Genomic DNA, 14,594 nt, shown 5'->3' on the forward strand with positions numbered 1-14,594 from the left:
TTTTGTGCCGTCTGCAAGCTCTTTCACAAGCAGAATTCTCTTTTTTTTTTTTTTTCCCTCCCCTTCGTTCTGATGTTTTTCTCCCCAGAATGTGCAGGGACTCCCTTTGGGGTGTTTTTATTTAACGAGCAGAGGGCTCTGGACAGCAGCAGGTCGCGGCGCCGCTGTTTTCAAGTGCTGGGCTACCAAAAATCTGGCAAAATCTCACAGTGCGGTGGCACGTGCAGTGTGGCAGGAGCGTCCCCTCCTGCGTGGCTCCCCCCTTGATGGGCATTTGAGGGGATTCTTTTGGGGAGGGGGACAGAGGGGGTGTTTTCCCCTGTTCTTGCAGGGCTGAGGGTGCTCGGGTGGGGAGAGGCGGGTGGTTGGGAGCCGTCTGGCTGTGCCTAGGTGACGCAGTGTCCCTTGTCCCCACGGCCGCAAGCTCCTGGAAGCTCCTCGTCGTGTGTGGCTCTGTCCCGTCCCTCTTGGGGACCCTCTTGCCTGTCCCCACAGCCACCAGCTCTCCTCCAGCTCTGCTCTTTGCCACGAGCCTCCGGCGTCCCCAAACAGCTGCACCCATCCCGCAGCACAAGCGCCGTCGTCACCGCGTCCCTGGAGAGGTCCCCTTGGAGACCCCTCCCCGGCGAGGGTCCCGGGGGGGGGGATGGAGGGAAGCCAACCCCTTGGCTGGCTGCCGTGCCTTTGGAGCCTGCGGATGGGCGAGGACTTTCTCCGGAGCCGTAAAGCCTGAAATAGCTCCTGTTGTTTTTCCTCGGGATCCCAAACAAAGCGGAGCGCGAGCGCGGAACGGTCGCTGCCGGCCTTGGCCGCTCGCCCGCGGCTGCCGGATTTCTGGAGACCGGCAGGATCTCAGCGCCCCCGTGTCCCGTAAGCAGGAAGATGGAAACAGGCAACTCCTTCGGAAGCCCTTTGGAGACGGCGGCCGCGATGCTGCGACGACCTGGGGGGGGGACGACATCCTGTGGGGCCAGCCCTGGGAACTCACCCAGCTCCCGTGCGCGGGGAGCGGGCGTGCTTGGGAAGGTGTTTTGGGGGGATTTTGCCCGCGTTTTCCAGAGCTGGTTTTGCAACGAGCAGGGAGAAACCTCCCCGCGCAGCCGTCCTTGGGTTTTTCTCGGTCTCCTTCGCCGTCCTTGCTTCGAGGAGGACCGTGGCACGTCCTGGCTCTCGGCCCCAAGGACAGACCCACGTCACGAAGCCCGTCCCGTACGGGGCCAGCGCGGGTGGCATCGCCCTGCGGGTCCCTCGGGAGGCAGCTCCACGTTTCTCAGCCCGGGCTCCTGTTTGCAAACATTTGCTCTCCGATTGCCGGAGCGTTTCCTGCTCCGCGGGGCGTCACGGGACTCAGGAAAGTTTGCAGAGTGAGTAAGCGGCGGCGCCCCGGCTTTGGTGACAGCGGCCAGGCTGGGAGCGTCCCCGGGGACCTGCCACTTGGTTTCCATCTGTCCCCCGACTCCCAAATTGCTCCTGAGCCTCTTGCAAGCTGCTGCCTGAGGGCTCGAGCTCCAGAAGAAGAAGAGGAGGAGGAAGAAGCCCTGAGGGTTTGGGAAGGGCTGAGGCAGGCAGAGCACCCGGCCGTGCGCCCACCTCCATCACCTGCCTGCACCCAGAGGTGCCGGGGCTGTTTGGTTTCCCCTCAGCTCCCTGCTGGGTGTTTTTTTCCCCTCGAATTCCCTCGCAGAGGAGCATTCTGCAGCTCATCACCCTTGAATTCCATCACTGGGGCTTCCATCGGGGCTGTCCCTCTTGCTGGGGTTGCCCACACCATCGCCACCAGCCCGGAGCCAGCAGATTTGAGGAGGATCTGGCCCAGAAGATGCCAAATCGCCAAAATTACATTCTGAGCACCCACCCCTCCACCACCAGCCCCGAGTGCTTCAGGACCCTTCTCAAAGCAACCAGAAGCAACCCGGGGGGGATCCCACAAAGCCTCCCCCTGGGGACGAGCCCCCGCAGCACCTGTGGAGGATGCTCCTCGCTGCGTTTTGGGGTTAATGCTCCGAGGGCAGCGGCTGCCTCCGTGGAAAACAGGTCTGACTGGGCTGGGATGCGCTGGGGACGGATTCAGCACATGTCTCGGAGAGGACAGGTTGTTTGTTCAGGGCCGTGGCCGTGTGGGAGGTGAAACATCCCTCGAGGTTTAACCGGAGCTGTTGGAGCAGCGCGGTTTTCGGAGCGGACGAGGATGGTGCGAGCAGCTGGAGGTGTTTCCATCTCATCCAGCAGCCCCGTTGGGTGCCCGGAGTGGATTTTTTTTTTTTTTTTTTTTGGCAACGCCACGCTTTCGTGATGCCTGGCAGGGTCTGTGGCTTTGGATCGCCGCACGCACCCTGCTAGCAGAGGCAGCTCCCAGCAGTTCCCGACGGTGCCGTGATGGATTGCTCCAGGAAGGAGTCCCCGAGCCCAGCAGGGCGATGCTATTTCGGGACTGGCCTTGGTGAACGGCGGAGACGTTAGGGGAGCTGGTTTAGAAAACAGCACTGGGTCAGCCCATCGCGTGTCGAGCAGGTGTCAATTAAACAAAGCAAGAACTCAGCGGGTGACCAGGGTTTCCGTCCCTAAAAGATGCATTTTTACCAAGCAAGGGTTTGGAGAAGGAGGGAGAGGCTCGGCACCGAGGTACGAGAGCTGCAAAGAGCAGGGAGGAGCTCCCGGGGATGACTTTGGGGCTCAGCTTCACAAGCACTGGGGAGAGGATTTATCTTCTGCCCCCTCCCAGCGACTCGCAGCTCGGCCCTCCTGAGCTGGAAGCGGTGCCTTTGCACGGGACAGATATTTTTGGCCTCCCTTTAACCCACCCAGCCCCTTTCTGCAGCAAATTTGGCATCCCCTGTGCCCTGCAGCAGGGAGTGCCCCCGGTTTGTGCCCCCCTGCCCACCCCATTTCATTCACGTCTGCTCCTTCGACTTGCAAGAGACCCTCGTTGGCTTCAGAGGTCCTCCAGGACGAGGCTTTTTGGGGCATTTCACGGCCTTTATTTCGTTTCTCTTTGAGGCTAAGGGAGCGCTGAAGGGCCAAGGGAGAAGGGTGTGCTGTGGCCTGGTGCCGTGGCACACCAAGGGTTCCTATTTTCTTCCCTTCCTGCCAACACCCATCCCACTATTTGCATTTTTTACAGCTACGGGGGCCTGGGCTCCCGCTGCACTCGAGGAGTAACGATCAGCCCGGAGCCTCTGACCACGAACAAGGGGAATTTGGGCTTGTTTCCTTCCGATACCCCATCCTCACCTATGTCTGGGCTGAATTTCTGCTTCCCTGCTGGGAACACAAAAACTCATCCCCAGGAGGCTCCATCCCCTCGTGCACCTGAAGGTTATTGCTGAATGTGACCGCACCGTGTCGGCACGAGCCCGGTGCTCGGGAGCTTCCAGGATCCCCCCTAAAATCCTTTGGGGAAAAAACAACACAAAACAAAACAAAAAACTTCAATTTTGCCACCTGCAGCCCTCCGTCTGGCCGCTGAGCTCCTGCAGTTGTGGGACCAGCACGTCCCGGTGCTGTTCCTGTTTAGTTTCCAGGATTTATTGTGTGAGCTTTTCTGGCTGTGCCTCAATCCGGGACCAGTCCCTGATGTGTTACCTGCAAAAAGGGGGTTGGGCGGGCTCAAGGACATGGCCAAAACTCATCATCATCGCTCTCTGCCATCCTCATCCTGCTGTGGGATGGGCTGGCAGCGGGTCTGCTCCTCCAGCTCTTTCCTCTGGAGTTTGTGATCTTTTTTCCCCCTCCTCGTTTGGAGCCGGCTTCAAAGCTGGAGGAAAAAACTTGGGGCCTTCCCTCTCCCTGCCTCGGGGCCGCTCCGGCTTCCCGTGGGTCTTTCTGATGTCCTCCCCAAGTGACGTTTGCTCTGTGGCTCCAGTAAGGCTCCTTTGATCCTTGTTTGTGAGGGTTTTACTTTTAACTTCCTTCTTTTATCTCCCGGCTCGCTTGTTTGAATGCGCTTTCTGTCCTGGAGTTAAACATCACCGCCGGGGGGGCATTTTGCAGGGTCAGGTCCCCCGGTGTGCAAGGCCCCCCAGCCACCAACCCCTTTTTTTTTTTTGGTTTTCCAGACCCCGCTTTTGGACACTGAATCCTCGCTGGAGTATGGACACAGCCTTACCCAGGTGGGTGCACAGGGGATGCCCCCAAGGGCACGAATTTGGTGCTTGGGGAAGGGTTGAGGGGGGCAGAAACATCACCAAGGCTGGGGTGGGTAGGGGTTTGTGGTGGGATGGGCAATCCCTTGGGCTCCTGGGTTCCTGGGGCTGGGGATGGAGGTCCTGGGGTGCTGGGATGGGGTCAGGGCATGGCACCCTGGCACCAAATTGGGGACGTTGAGCAGGAAGCCTGCTGGCGTGGAGGTGCCCGTCACTGCCCGTGCCCTCCTGGCTGCACCACAAACCATAAAGCCTCATTTCTCCCCCCCAGGCATCCTCGGAGAGGATCTGGCGAGCCGGGAAGCTCCTCTTCACCCACCTCACCAGCACCTGCCCAGGTCTCATCCGGGACCACAAGCATCACCTGCGGCACCACAGGTGGGACGGCGAGCACCCGCACCGCGCGTGGGGCCACCGCGGGCTGCCAAGGACCCTCCGAGGAGGGCTTGGCCGTGCTCCTGGGTGTTGTAACCCCATTTTGGGGGCATTTCTCAACGCTTCTCCCCCTTGCAGGCAGTGCTGCTCGGGGAAGGAGCTGGTGGACTGGCTGCTGAACGCGGGGCTGGGCGTCCAGACGCGGAGCCAGGCTGTCGGGGTGGGCCAAGTGCTGGTGGACGGAGGGGTCCTGACGCACGGTGAGCACCACGGGGGGTCCTCTGGGCCTTTGGGTGCTGGGTGCACCGGGTCGCCCGGCTCCTGTGGTCTCCCTTGGGTGCTTGCGGTGCCACGCACGCCCAAGCTGATGTGCGTTTCCACCTCGCAGTCAAGCAGGAGTGGCATTTCCAGGACAAGGACACGCAGTTTTATCGCTTCGCCGAGCTGGAGCTGAGCCCCGAGCCCGGCGCGGGGCTGCGGGACGCGGAGGAGCTGCTGGAGGCCGTGGCTTTCCTGGCCCAGCTGGGTCCCGACGCGCTGCTCACCATGGCCCTGCGCAAGCCGTGAGTGCCTGGGGGCTCCCAGGGGGTCGGGGGGGGGGGGCTCGTTGGGACCCTGCTCCACGCAGCTCTGGAGATGCCAAAGGTTGGGGTGCGCCGAGCGTCCCTTCCCCAGCTGCCAGGTGGAGGACTTGAGGGGATGCCACCGGCTTGTGCCCGGAGCAAAGTGGCACCCAAGGAGGTGGCAGGGAGAGGTGCAGGGCCCTGGGGTGCTCACGGTGGCCGCTCACCCACCTTTCTCCTGCCAGGCCAGCCCAGCGCACGGAGGACGAGCTGGAGCTGATATTTGAGGAGCTGCTCCACATTAAAGCTGTGGCTCACCTCTCCAACTCGGTGGGTGCCCCCTACCCCTTCCTCCATCCCCTCCCAAATCCTCCTGCACCCTCCTCCTCCTCTCCTGGCCCTCTCCAGCCGTGCCTGGGGCCCCCTGCCACCCCGCCACCCCATCCCGAGCGTGTCCCCTCCTCGCTTGGCCCTAAGGGTGGGCGCCTCTTGCCGCAGGTGAAGCGGGAGCTGGCGGCCGTGCTGATGTTCGAGTCACACCAGCGAGCTGGCACCGTGCGTGAGTACCGAGTAGCTCAGATGTCCCCAAGGACAGGACGTCCCCGAGGACAGGGTCCCCAGGCGGGGCGGACGTTGCCCTCGGTGCGGAGGCTCCAGCTGGATTTTCTTGGACCGGGGACGGTGGGGACGGGTGGGCTGGGGCTGATGGGGGACGCTGGGGGTCTCCCCAGAGAAAACCCATCGTTTTTTTCCCCAAAGTGTTCAGCCAAGGAGACAAAGGCACCTCGTGGTACATCGTCTGGAAGGGTTCGGTGAACGTGGTCACCCACGGCAAGGTGGGTGCGTCCCTGCGCAGCCACCTTGTCCCCGATACCACCGGGTGCCGAGGCGTGGGGCTCTCCAGACACCCTGCATCCCCCACCCGGAGCAGGGGACCGGGGTTTTCACCCCATCCCTGTCCCCCCGCAGGGTTTGGTGGCCACCCTGCACGAGGGGGACGATTTTGGGCAGCTGGCGCTGGTGAATGATGCACCCCGGGCGGCCAGCATCATCCTGCGGGAGGACAACTGCCACTTCTTGCGGGTGGACAAGCAGGACTTCAACCACATCCTCAAGGTGGGCAGGGGGATTGGGGGGTTCCCGTGCCGGGCACGGCACCAGCACCCCATCCTGGGCACCCTCCCGGCGCTGTGGGATGCGCAGAGCCGTGGGGTTTGTAGGGTAGGGCAGTTCTCCGCGTGCCGACGTGATTTTTGGGGCGCTCCCCAAAATTTGGTGCTTTTCCACGGCCACCTTCCCCCTCCAGGACGTGGAGGCCAACACCATGCGCCTGAAGGAGCACGGGAAGGTGGTGCTGGTGCTGCAGAAAAACCCGCAGGGAGGCAGCAGCCAGCCGGCCGCGGCGCGGAGCAGCAGGTGACAGCCTCCCGTCCCCGTCCCTCCTTCCCGGGGCAGCCACCCCACATCTCCTGCCCCTCGGCCACCTCCCCGGCCGTGGCCGGGCTCCTCAGCCCCATTCCAGGGGCAGGATGGGGAGGGCACGCCGTGCTCGCCGTCCCTTCCCTGATGCGCCCCATCCTCTGCCCCCAGGTACCTGGTGATGGCCGGGACGCCGGAGAAGATCCTCGAGCATCTGCTGGAGTTCATGAGGCTCGACGCCACGCTCTACGACCCCGTGGGTAGGTGGGGGACCCGGCACGGGGGTCCCGGCAAGGGGTCCCCTGCTTCCCGTGTTGTCACCACTCCAGGAGTTGAACCAAAAAAGCCACTTTTCGCACCACAAAATCCCTCACCCGGGCTGGGAGAGAGGAGCAGCTCCGGAGCATCTCCTCCCTCCTCGCCCAACGCCCTGCGCCTCCCTTCGGAGAGCAGCAGAAGAGGGCGAGCCGGGAGCTGGGAGCCAGGAGATGTCCCCAGCGGGCAAAAAATGCGAGCTGCTGAGCTGGCGCCAGCCGAGGCCGCTTGGAGTCGAATCTCCTCCGAGTGCGGAGCTTTCTCCTTTTCAAAGTTAAAAAAATTTGCTCAACCCTTTCCCAGGCATTTAGGAGTAAAAAGTGACCGGCAAGGAGCACGCTTGCTGTGGGTTGGGGGGTCGCCGACCCACTGGGGGTGTCACGAAGGGTGGTGGGGGCTGTCCTGCTCTCTTCCAGACACCCTCCTGGGGGATTTCCTGCTCACCTACACCGTCTTCATGCCGACCTCGCAGCTCTGCAGAGCCCTGCTGCACCAATATCCTTCTGTGGCTGGACTGGGGGGGGTGTCCACAGCGTGCACCCCCTCACTGGGGACCGGCGGGCTCAGCTTGGCCCCTGCCACCCCAGTGGGACACCAGGGCTTGGCTGCGGGAACCCCAAACCCCGCAGGCACATCCCCGTTCCCATCCCATCCTGGCGGGTGAGGGGGTCCCCTCGCTGCCCCGCCCGCTCCCCCTGCCCCACGCCAGTCCAAACCAGTGCCCTTAACTGGTCCCAGTTTCCGCGCGGAGCCGCTGGAGGGCTCGGAGCAGGAGAAGGCCACCTACTCCCTGCACAAACGCCGCAAGATCCTGCGCTTGGTGAGCCAGTGGGTGCTGCTCTACGGCCGCCTGCTGCAGGGCGACCGCAGCACCACGGCTCTGCTGCAGGTACCGGGGGCTGGGGGGGACGTCCCCGGGAGGGGTCCGGCCACCGCCACGCGGCGCTGACCCCCCCTTTGCCTCCCCCAGAACCTCGCCGACTTGGCGAGCCGGGACCCCCGTTTGGGAGGGATGGTGCAGGAGCAGGAACGCCGGCGGACCCGAGTGTGAGTTTTTTCCCCCTGGGGGGGGGGGTCGTGGAGAGCAGCAGCGCCCAGCCGGACCCCCGGTGTCACCTCGGTGTCCTTGTCCCCACGGGGGTCCCCGGGGGGGCGGCGTTTCACCTGCTCCGGGGGGGTTTAACACCTCTCTCCGTGCAGGTTGGAGAACGGGGACGGCAGCGTTTCTCCCCAACCCAAGGTAAGGGGGGAATGGCAGTTTGGGGGGGAGCTGGGACCCCCCCCAAGGAGAGGGGTGGCTTTGGGGACGGCATCGTGCCCGCTCTCTCCCACCTCGGGCACAGGCTCGGAGCTCCGTGAGCTGGCTGGCGAGCCAGGACGAGGCGGCTTTGAGCAGCAGCTGTGCCTTACGAGCCCAGGATAAAGGTATGGGGGGCTCCGGGGGGGGGTCATCCCCTTTCCTATGGCCACCCTGCTGAAGAATGAACGCCCGCAGTGCCCTACGAGATCTACAGACCCGACCACTCGTGCCTCGTCACGGTGCTGCCCATCAACGCCTCGGTGCGGGACGTCCTGCGCTCCCTCGCCCCCCGGCTCGGCCGGGACCGGGAGCACCTCCTGGTGAAGGTGAATTCGGCTGGAGGTGAGCATCCGTGTGTCCCCCCCGCCACCCCCTGGGGGGGAACCCTGGGGTCCCTCTCCCGTGATGAGGGGAGCTGTAGGATCACCGCCCTGCCTCCCGCAGATAAAGTGGGGCTGCAGCTGGACGCCGTGGGGGTGTTCACCTCGCTGGGGCTCAACGAGCGGCTCTTCGCCGTGAGCGTGGAGGAGCTGGGAGGCTTGGTGAGCACCGGGGGCAGTGCTGGGGGGGGGGGCAGCACGGGGCTGGGAGCTGCTGGAGGGGGACAGCGGCGTGGTTCGGGTGCTCCGGGGGGTGGGAAGCGGGCTGGGCATCGCTTGGCCCCGTGGAACGAGTCTGCTCCCGCTCGCTCCCGGTCCCTCTGGGGGTCCTGGGGGTGATGGGGGGGTCCAGGAGCCAAGATAAAGGTGGGGGGGGGTTGAGTGGGATGAGCAAGAGGTGATGGAGAAGGAGCCATGAGCAATATAGGGTCATCCATGAGCCACGCTGAGCTCTATAGGGTCATCCATGACCCATGCTGAGCTATATAGGGTCATCCATGAGCCATGCTGAGCAATATAGGGTCGTCCATGAGTCGTGCTGAGCTATATAGGGTCGTCCATGACCCATACTGAGCTACATAGGGTCATCCATGAGCCATGCCAAGCTATATAGGGTCGTCCACAAGCCATGCTGAGCAATATAGGGTCATCCATGAACCGTGCTGAGCTATATAGGGTCGTCCATGGGTTATGCTGAGCTATATAGGGTCATCCAAGAGCCATGCAGAGCTATATAGGGTCGCCCATGAGCCATGCTGGGGGTGGTGGATAGGGTTCAGAGAGCTGAGCGAAGGGCAATGGGGGAACCCAAGGCAGCAGAGGAAGAGGAGCAGCGAGGCAGGCTGGAGGCGATGAAGGGGGTGCACGAGGCAAGCCAGAGGTGCCGCAGGGGGGTCCCGAGCCTACCTCGAAGCGATGGAGGAGGCTCGGTGAGCCCGGCCACCGGCAAGGGGCACGGCTCCGACCCCAGCCCCTCGCCCTTCCCCTGCGTGCAGACCCCCCACCCCGAGCAGCTGGGCCCCCACGTCGGCTCCTCCGAGACCTTGGACCTCATCAGCTCCAAGGACCTGGCGAGCCACCTGACGGATTACGACTGGAACCTCTTCAAGAGCATCCACCAGGTACGGGGCAAGCGCCCGGACCGGGACGAGCTGGAAGGGGAAACCTCCCCCGAGACCCCCCCTTTGGCCACCCCCTCGGCCACCCTCAGGCACCCCGCCGGCCCCGCAGGTGGAGATGATCCACTACATCGTGGGGCCGCAGCAGTTTCACGAGGTGACCACGGCCAACCTGGAGCGCGTCATGCGGCGCTTCAACGAGCTGCAGTACTGGGTGGCCACCGAGCTCTGCCTCTGCCCCGAGGTGGGCAGGAGAGCCCAGCTCCTCCGCAAGTTCATCAAGCTGGCTGCACAGTGAGTGTCCCCGTCCCCGTCCCCGTCCCCGTCCCCGTCGGGACCGGCTGGGGGTCTCCTAGCTGAGCCCAGCCCTGCCCGCAGCCTCAAGGAGCAGAAGAACCTCAATTCCTTCTTCGCGGTGATGTTTGGGGTCAGCAACACGGCCGTCAGCCGCCTCGCCAAGACCTGGGAGGTAACGGGTGTCCCCCCCCCCCCCGGGACAGAGCAGGGTCCCCTGGGCTAGAAAAGGGATTGGGGTGGCCGGGCTGCTGGGCTCCGAGCTGACCCCAAAAGGTTTGGGGGTGTAGGGGGGCAGGATGTGTCCGTGCATCCGTGGTTGGATCCCAAATCCTGCGCACCGCGGTGGAAACGGGCTCCAAGTTACCCTGGAGCAAGCTTGGAGCCCAGAGAGGGGCATTGGGATGGGGGGCTCGGAGGTGCCCCGAGATTTAAGGGGGGGTTCAGGTGTAGTGGGGGGTATGCATGGGGCCATCCTGACCCCCCTTCTCCGCGCAGAGGCTGCCCCACAAGATCCGAAAGCTGCACGCAGCGCTGGAGAGGATGCTGGTGAGCGCGGGCACTTTGTGCGGAGCTGGGGAGGGGGCACGGGGTTGGGGCAGGGGGCAGAGCAGGGGGGGCATTCCCTTCTCCCAAATTTGGGGCCATGCCGAGCACCAGGGCACCAGAGCCCCCTCCCCTGGAGACCCCCACCCCGCTGAGCTCCCGCTCTGTCCCCAGGACCCGTCGTGGAACCACCGGGTCTATCGCCTGGCCGTCGCCAAGCTGAGCCCCCCCATCATCCCCTTTGTCCCCCTCCTCCTCAAAGGTGGGTGCCGCAGCTCTGGGGGCCCTTTGCAGGCACCCAGCCCTCCCCAGGGAGCAGGAAACCGAGCCGGGGGCTCTTTCTGATCCCCAAATCCCCCCCCCTTGGTGCAGACATGACCTTCATCCACGAGGGCAATCGCACGCTGGCCGAGAACCTCATCAACTTTGAGAAGATGGTGAGTGCCGGGGGGGGTCCGGGGGGGTCCCTCCTTGCTGTCCCCTTGGGGAGGCAGACCCAGAGCATCCACACGGCATCACGAACCCCCCCCCCCTCTCCTCCGGGGGGCCAGGACCCCCTTGCTGATGGGGTGGGGGTCACGGGGCGGCTGTTGCTCAAGCCACGGGGGGGAGGTGGGGGGGGCTGTGTTTTCCCAGCCGGGGAGCAAAACGATGCCGGGTGGCAGCAGGTGACCTTTGTGCATTGCCCGCAGCACATGATGGCCAAGACGGTGCGTGTCCTGCAGCGCTGCCGGGGCCAGGCGCACGGTGAGTGCCCCCCAGGGTGTGGGGTGAGGAGAAGGAGCCCGGGAGGGGGTTGAGGTCCCCCCCCCGGGGCCGTAGCTGAGCTCCTGCTCTCCCTCCGCACCCAGCTCCGCTGTCCCCGCTGCGGAGCCGCTCCCCGCACCGCCCGGAGGACCCCAAGGCCGTCAGGATGAGCACGTGTACGTTGGGTGTTGGGAGACCCCCGCCCCGTGGGGCTACGTGGGCGCCCACCGTCCTTCCCTGGGGGGCACCCTGAGGGCAGCAGCTTGGCTGCAGGGGGAGAAAATTGGGCGGGGGGTGGCGGAGCTTTGGGGCGCGCAGGGGTGGAGGGCGAGCTCCTGCTCCCTGCCATCCCCAGCTGGGCATTGCTTCGCCCCGTGGAGCAGGTCTGCTCCTGCTCCTACAGCTCCTGGGAGTGATGGGGGGGTCCACGGGATGGGATGGGGGTGATGGGGGGGGATTTTGGTGTGCTGGGTGAGAGGAAAGGGAGGGGGACCCGTGTGCCGCGCTGGAGGTGGTGGAGGAGGTTCAAGGAGCTGAGCTGAAGGTGATGGAGGGGATCAGGGAGAATAGCTGGGAAAAAACGGAGGGGATTTTGGTGAGCTGGGCAATAAGGGGTGGAGGGGGAGCCACGAACCAAGCGGGAGGTGACGGGGCAGGACCCCTGAGTCTGGCCACGGGGGGTGCACGAGCCGAGCGGGGGGCGATGGAGGGGGCTGAGGGAGCCTGGCTCTGAGCCCAGCTCTCCACCGCAGGCTCGGAGCAGTCCCTGAGCGTGCGGAGCCCCGTCTCCACCTGGGCCTACCTGCAGCACCTGAAAGCCATCGACAGCCAGAAGGAGCTGCTGCGGCTCTCCCGAGACCTGGAGTCCTGACGGGGAGGAAGGGGGAACGGAGCAGGGATGCAGCGGGGACGCGGCAGCGCGCGCACGCGCGTGTGTGTGTGCCGGATGGGGGGCAGCCCTCAGCTCTGCTCCCCACGGCTCAGGGCGCACGGGGACACCCTGGAGCTGGCCAAGAGCCTCTGCTCAGCCGTGCCCTGGACCCCAAAACCCCAGCCCTGGCAGAGCACGGCAGCCGGGAGCCCACGGAGGGGGGCTGCGGGCAGGCGAGGCCACGGACAGCGGGGTGGGGAGCCCCCACGCAGCGAGCAATAGAGGTATTTTTGTATGCACGGCTGCAGCCACCTTTCTTCGCCACGCAGCAGCCCGGGTTCACCCCTTGCAGGAGCTGGGGTGGGGGGAAGGAGCCCCGGCTGCCCCACACCGATGCTGCTCGCCCCGGGGGTGCTGGGCTGGAGGGTGCCCATTGCTCCTCGTGGCTCTGGCTTGTGCCGCCCCAGAGGGGGCCACCCCGATCCCGAACCCTGCTGGTCCCCTGGGAGGTGTCACGGCCCCAGGACCAGCTTTGGGATGCTGCACAGCCCCAGAAGCTGAGCCTGGGCCGAGCACAGCTGCCTGCGTGCCTCAGTTTCCCCACCCGGATGGGGCACAAGCAGCCACGCGTGGCAGCAGCCTCCTTGGCACAAGAGGCAGCCGATGCGCAGAGTCAGCGCGGGATGACGTGAAAACATCCCAGAAAACAAAACTGCTGTCAGCGAGGACAAGTCAACGGGGTCACCAGCCCAGGGTGGAGGGGGAGGAAATGACTGAGGGGTGAGGAGGAAGCCAAACCTGGCCCTTATTACACCAAACGCTGCTCACCTGTGCCAGATGATGCATCCCGGCGGGGTTAAGGCTGTTGCAAGGCACAGGGTGTGTTGCGGGCAGCTGCTGAGTGGTTTGCTGCTCAGAAATCCCCTCCTCTGGGCTAGAGGGGGCAGTTGGTGGGGGTGATGCCCTTAATTTAGGGTGGGGGTGATGCTCCCTGCGTGGGGAGGTCCTGTCCTGGTTCTGCTGGCAGTGAGGGCGCAGGGGTGGGCAGGGGAGGTGCAGCAGCAAGGGGGTTTTTTGTCTGTGCAGCAGGAAAATGCTGGGCCCTGGGGTTTAGGCTCTGGGTGAGGCTCCCTGAGAAGCCCCCGGTGCCATACGGGAAGCAAAGGAGGCAGAAAGCAGCAGCCGAGGCGCACCCTGAGGTGCACACCAATGGGTGCCGCCGGTCCCATCGCTCTCCTGGAAGGGCGATGCTTGCGGGCACCCAACCAGCCCCCAGTAGGAAGGGGATTGGGATATTTTCCTGCTGGGGCTCGGAGCAGAGTCCCATAAGCAGCTGTGGTGCTGAGCTGTGCTGGGGGCTGTGCAAAAAGTCGTTATCCATGCAATTAATGAGGGGTAGAAGGGTGCTAAGGGGGCAGGAGGGGATTTAGCACCAGGTGCCAGGGTGGGACCGAGTTGTGGCACTGATCCATGGGGACGTGGGGGCTGTGGGCAGGGAGCCCCCTCCCCAGAAGCTTTCCCTTTGCTCCTCCATCACTGCCCAGGGGGAGAAACTCGGGCGCGAGGAGTGGAGCAAGGCAGGGAGCTGGATTTACCAGCCCTCCTCCCATTCCGGGCAGCCTGTAATTAGGACGTGCGCCTAACGAGCTTTGCCAAAGTCGGGGCGCAGCCTGCCCGCGAGCTCCTCGGTGGCACCGGGCTCCTCCCTCGCCTCCCAGGGCCCCACATATAGCAGGGAGCGCCGAGCAGCACCCACATTTCCAGCTGGCTTCTCCGGGGTGCTCCCCAGCACCCTGCTCAGCTCCCGCAGGAGGATGAAGCCCTGGATGCTCCTCGTCGGGGTGGGGATGGCCTTGGGCTGCGTGGCCGGCCGTGAGTAGCAGGGCCCGGCTTGGGGAGGGGGCTGGGGGCTCGCTGAGGGTCGGATCCAGCAGAGGTTTGTAGGGGAATGGGTGGAGGGTGGTGGTCGTGGGGTTCCTCCGGCTCTGGGGGCTCAGCCGGAGAGGAGGGGGCTTCATCCTTCTCTTTGCTGCATTGTGACCCCCCCCCCTTGGTTGCTCCCCTCTGCGTTCTGCTGGGTTTTCTTCACCCAAATTCACCTTCCTCTGCATCCTGGGGGAGGATTAGAGGCAATATTTCCCCGCTACCTTACCCGCAATCCTCCCGGCCGATGCTGGAGGGGAGCTCGCCGGCTGCAGGGAGAGCACGGCACGAGCTGGGGTGCCTTGCCCATCACAAGCACTGCCCAAAAAAGCCACCAAAGCTCCGCTGTGCTCCCGGACAGCCCAGCACATCCACACAGCCCATCCCACAGCCCTGGGGCTGGGCACGGGCCGGTCGGGGCGGCTGTGCTGGCACAACCCCAGTGTCCGGGCTGGAAGCGCACTGGGATTTACTGGGGCTCCCAGCACCGAGTTGCTTCTCGCCCTGGTTTCATCCTGAGCCAGGTCCCGGCTTTCGGTCGGTGAGCAAAGCCTTGAGGGTGCCGTGTGAGAGCTGTGATCTGCCCGCACAGCCCCAAAAG

General features: G+C 64.5%; 1 protein-coding gene across 2 annotated transcripts in view; it reads left to right on the forward strand.

The window, feature by feature from the left end:
• The window catches only part of RAPGEF3 (Rap guanine nucleotide exchange factor 3), a 13,972-nt gene extending 1,603 nt beyond the window's left edge, over positions 1-12,369 (forward strand). The window contains exons 2-27 of one of the 2 annotated variants that reach the window (XM_032204766.1): positions 4,056-4,109; positions 4,414-4,520; positions 4,656-4,777; positions 4,906-5,080; positions 5,326-5,410; positions 5,579-5,639; positions 5,840-5,916; positions 6,050-6,196; positions 6,387-6,496; positions 6,671-6,759; positions 7,231-7,309; positions 7,553-7,703; positions 7,785-7,861; positions 8,015-8,054; positions 8,158-8,239; positions 8,310-8,456; positions 8,559-8,656; positions 9,490-9,615; positions 9,725-9,906; positions 9,991-10,081; positions 10,405-10,455; positions 10,627-10,714; positions 10,825-10,889; positions 11,145-11,199; positions 11,304-11,375; positions 11,952-12,369. In XM_032204766.1, the coding sequence (XP_032060657.1) occupies positions 4,056-4,109; positions 4,414-4,520; positions 4,656-4,777; positions 4,906-5,080; positions 5,326-5,410; positions 5,579-5,639; positions 5,840-5,916; positions 6,050-6,196; positions 6,387-6,496; positions 6,671-6,759; positions 7,231-7,309; positions 7,553-7,703; positions 7,785-7,861; positions 8,015-8,054; positions 8,158-8,239; positions 8,310-8,456; positions 8,559-8,656; positions 9,490-9,615; positions 9,725-9,906; positions 9,991-10,081; positions 10,405-10,455; positions 10,627-10,714; positions 10,825-10,889; positions 11,145-11,199; positions 11,304-11,375; positions 11,952-12,070 (2,550 nt within the window). In that variant the 3' untranslated portion in view covers positions 12,071-12,369. The remainder of the gene's footprint in view (positions 1-4,055; positions 4,110-4,413; positions 4,521-4,655; positions 4,778-4,905; positions 5,081-5,325; positions 5,411-5,578; positions 5,640-5,839; positions 5,917-6,049; positions 6,197-6,386; positions 6,497-6,670; positions 6,760-7,230; positions 7,310-7,552; positions 7,704-7,784; positions 7,862-8,014; positions 8,055-8,157; positions 8,240-8,309; positions 8,457-8,558; positions 8,657-9,489; positions 9,616-9,724; positions 9,907-9,990; positions 10,082-10,404; positions 10,456-10,626; positions 10,715-10,824; positions 10,890-11,144; positions 11,200-11,303; positions 11,376-11,951) is intronic. The other variant, XM_032204767.1, reaches the window with a different exon arrangement.
• The last annotated feature ends 2,225 nt before the right edge of the window (positions 12,370-14,594 follow it).

This window comes from Aythya fuligula, chromosome 29, assembly GCF_009819795.1.
Source record: "Aythya fuligula isolate bAytFul2 chromosome 29, bAytFul2.pri, whole genome shotgun sequence".
Lineage (NCBI taxonomy): Eukaryota > Metazoa > Chordata > Aves > Anseriformes > Anatidae > Aythya > Aythya fuligula.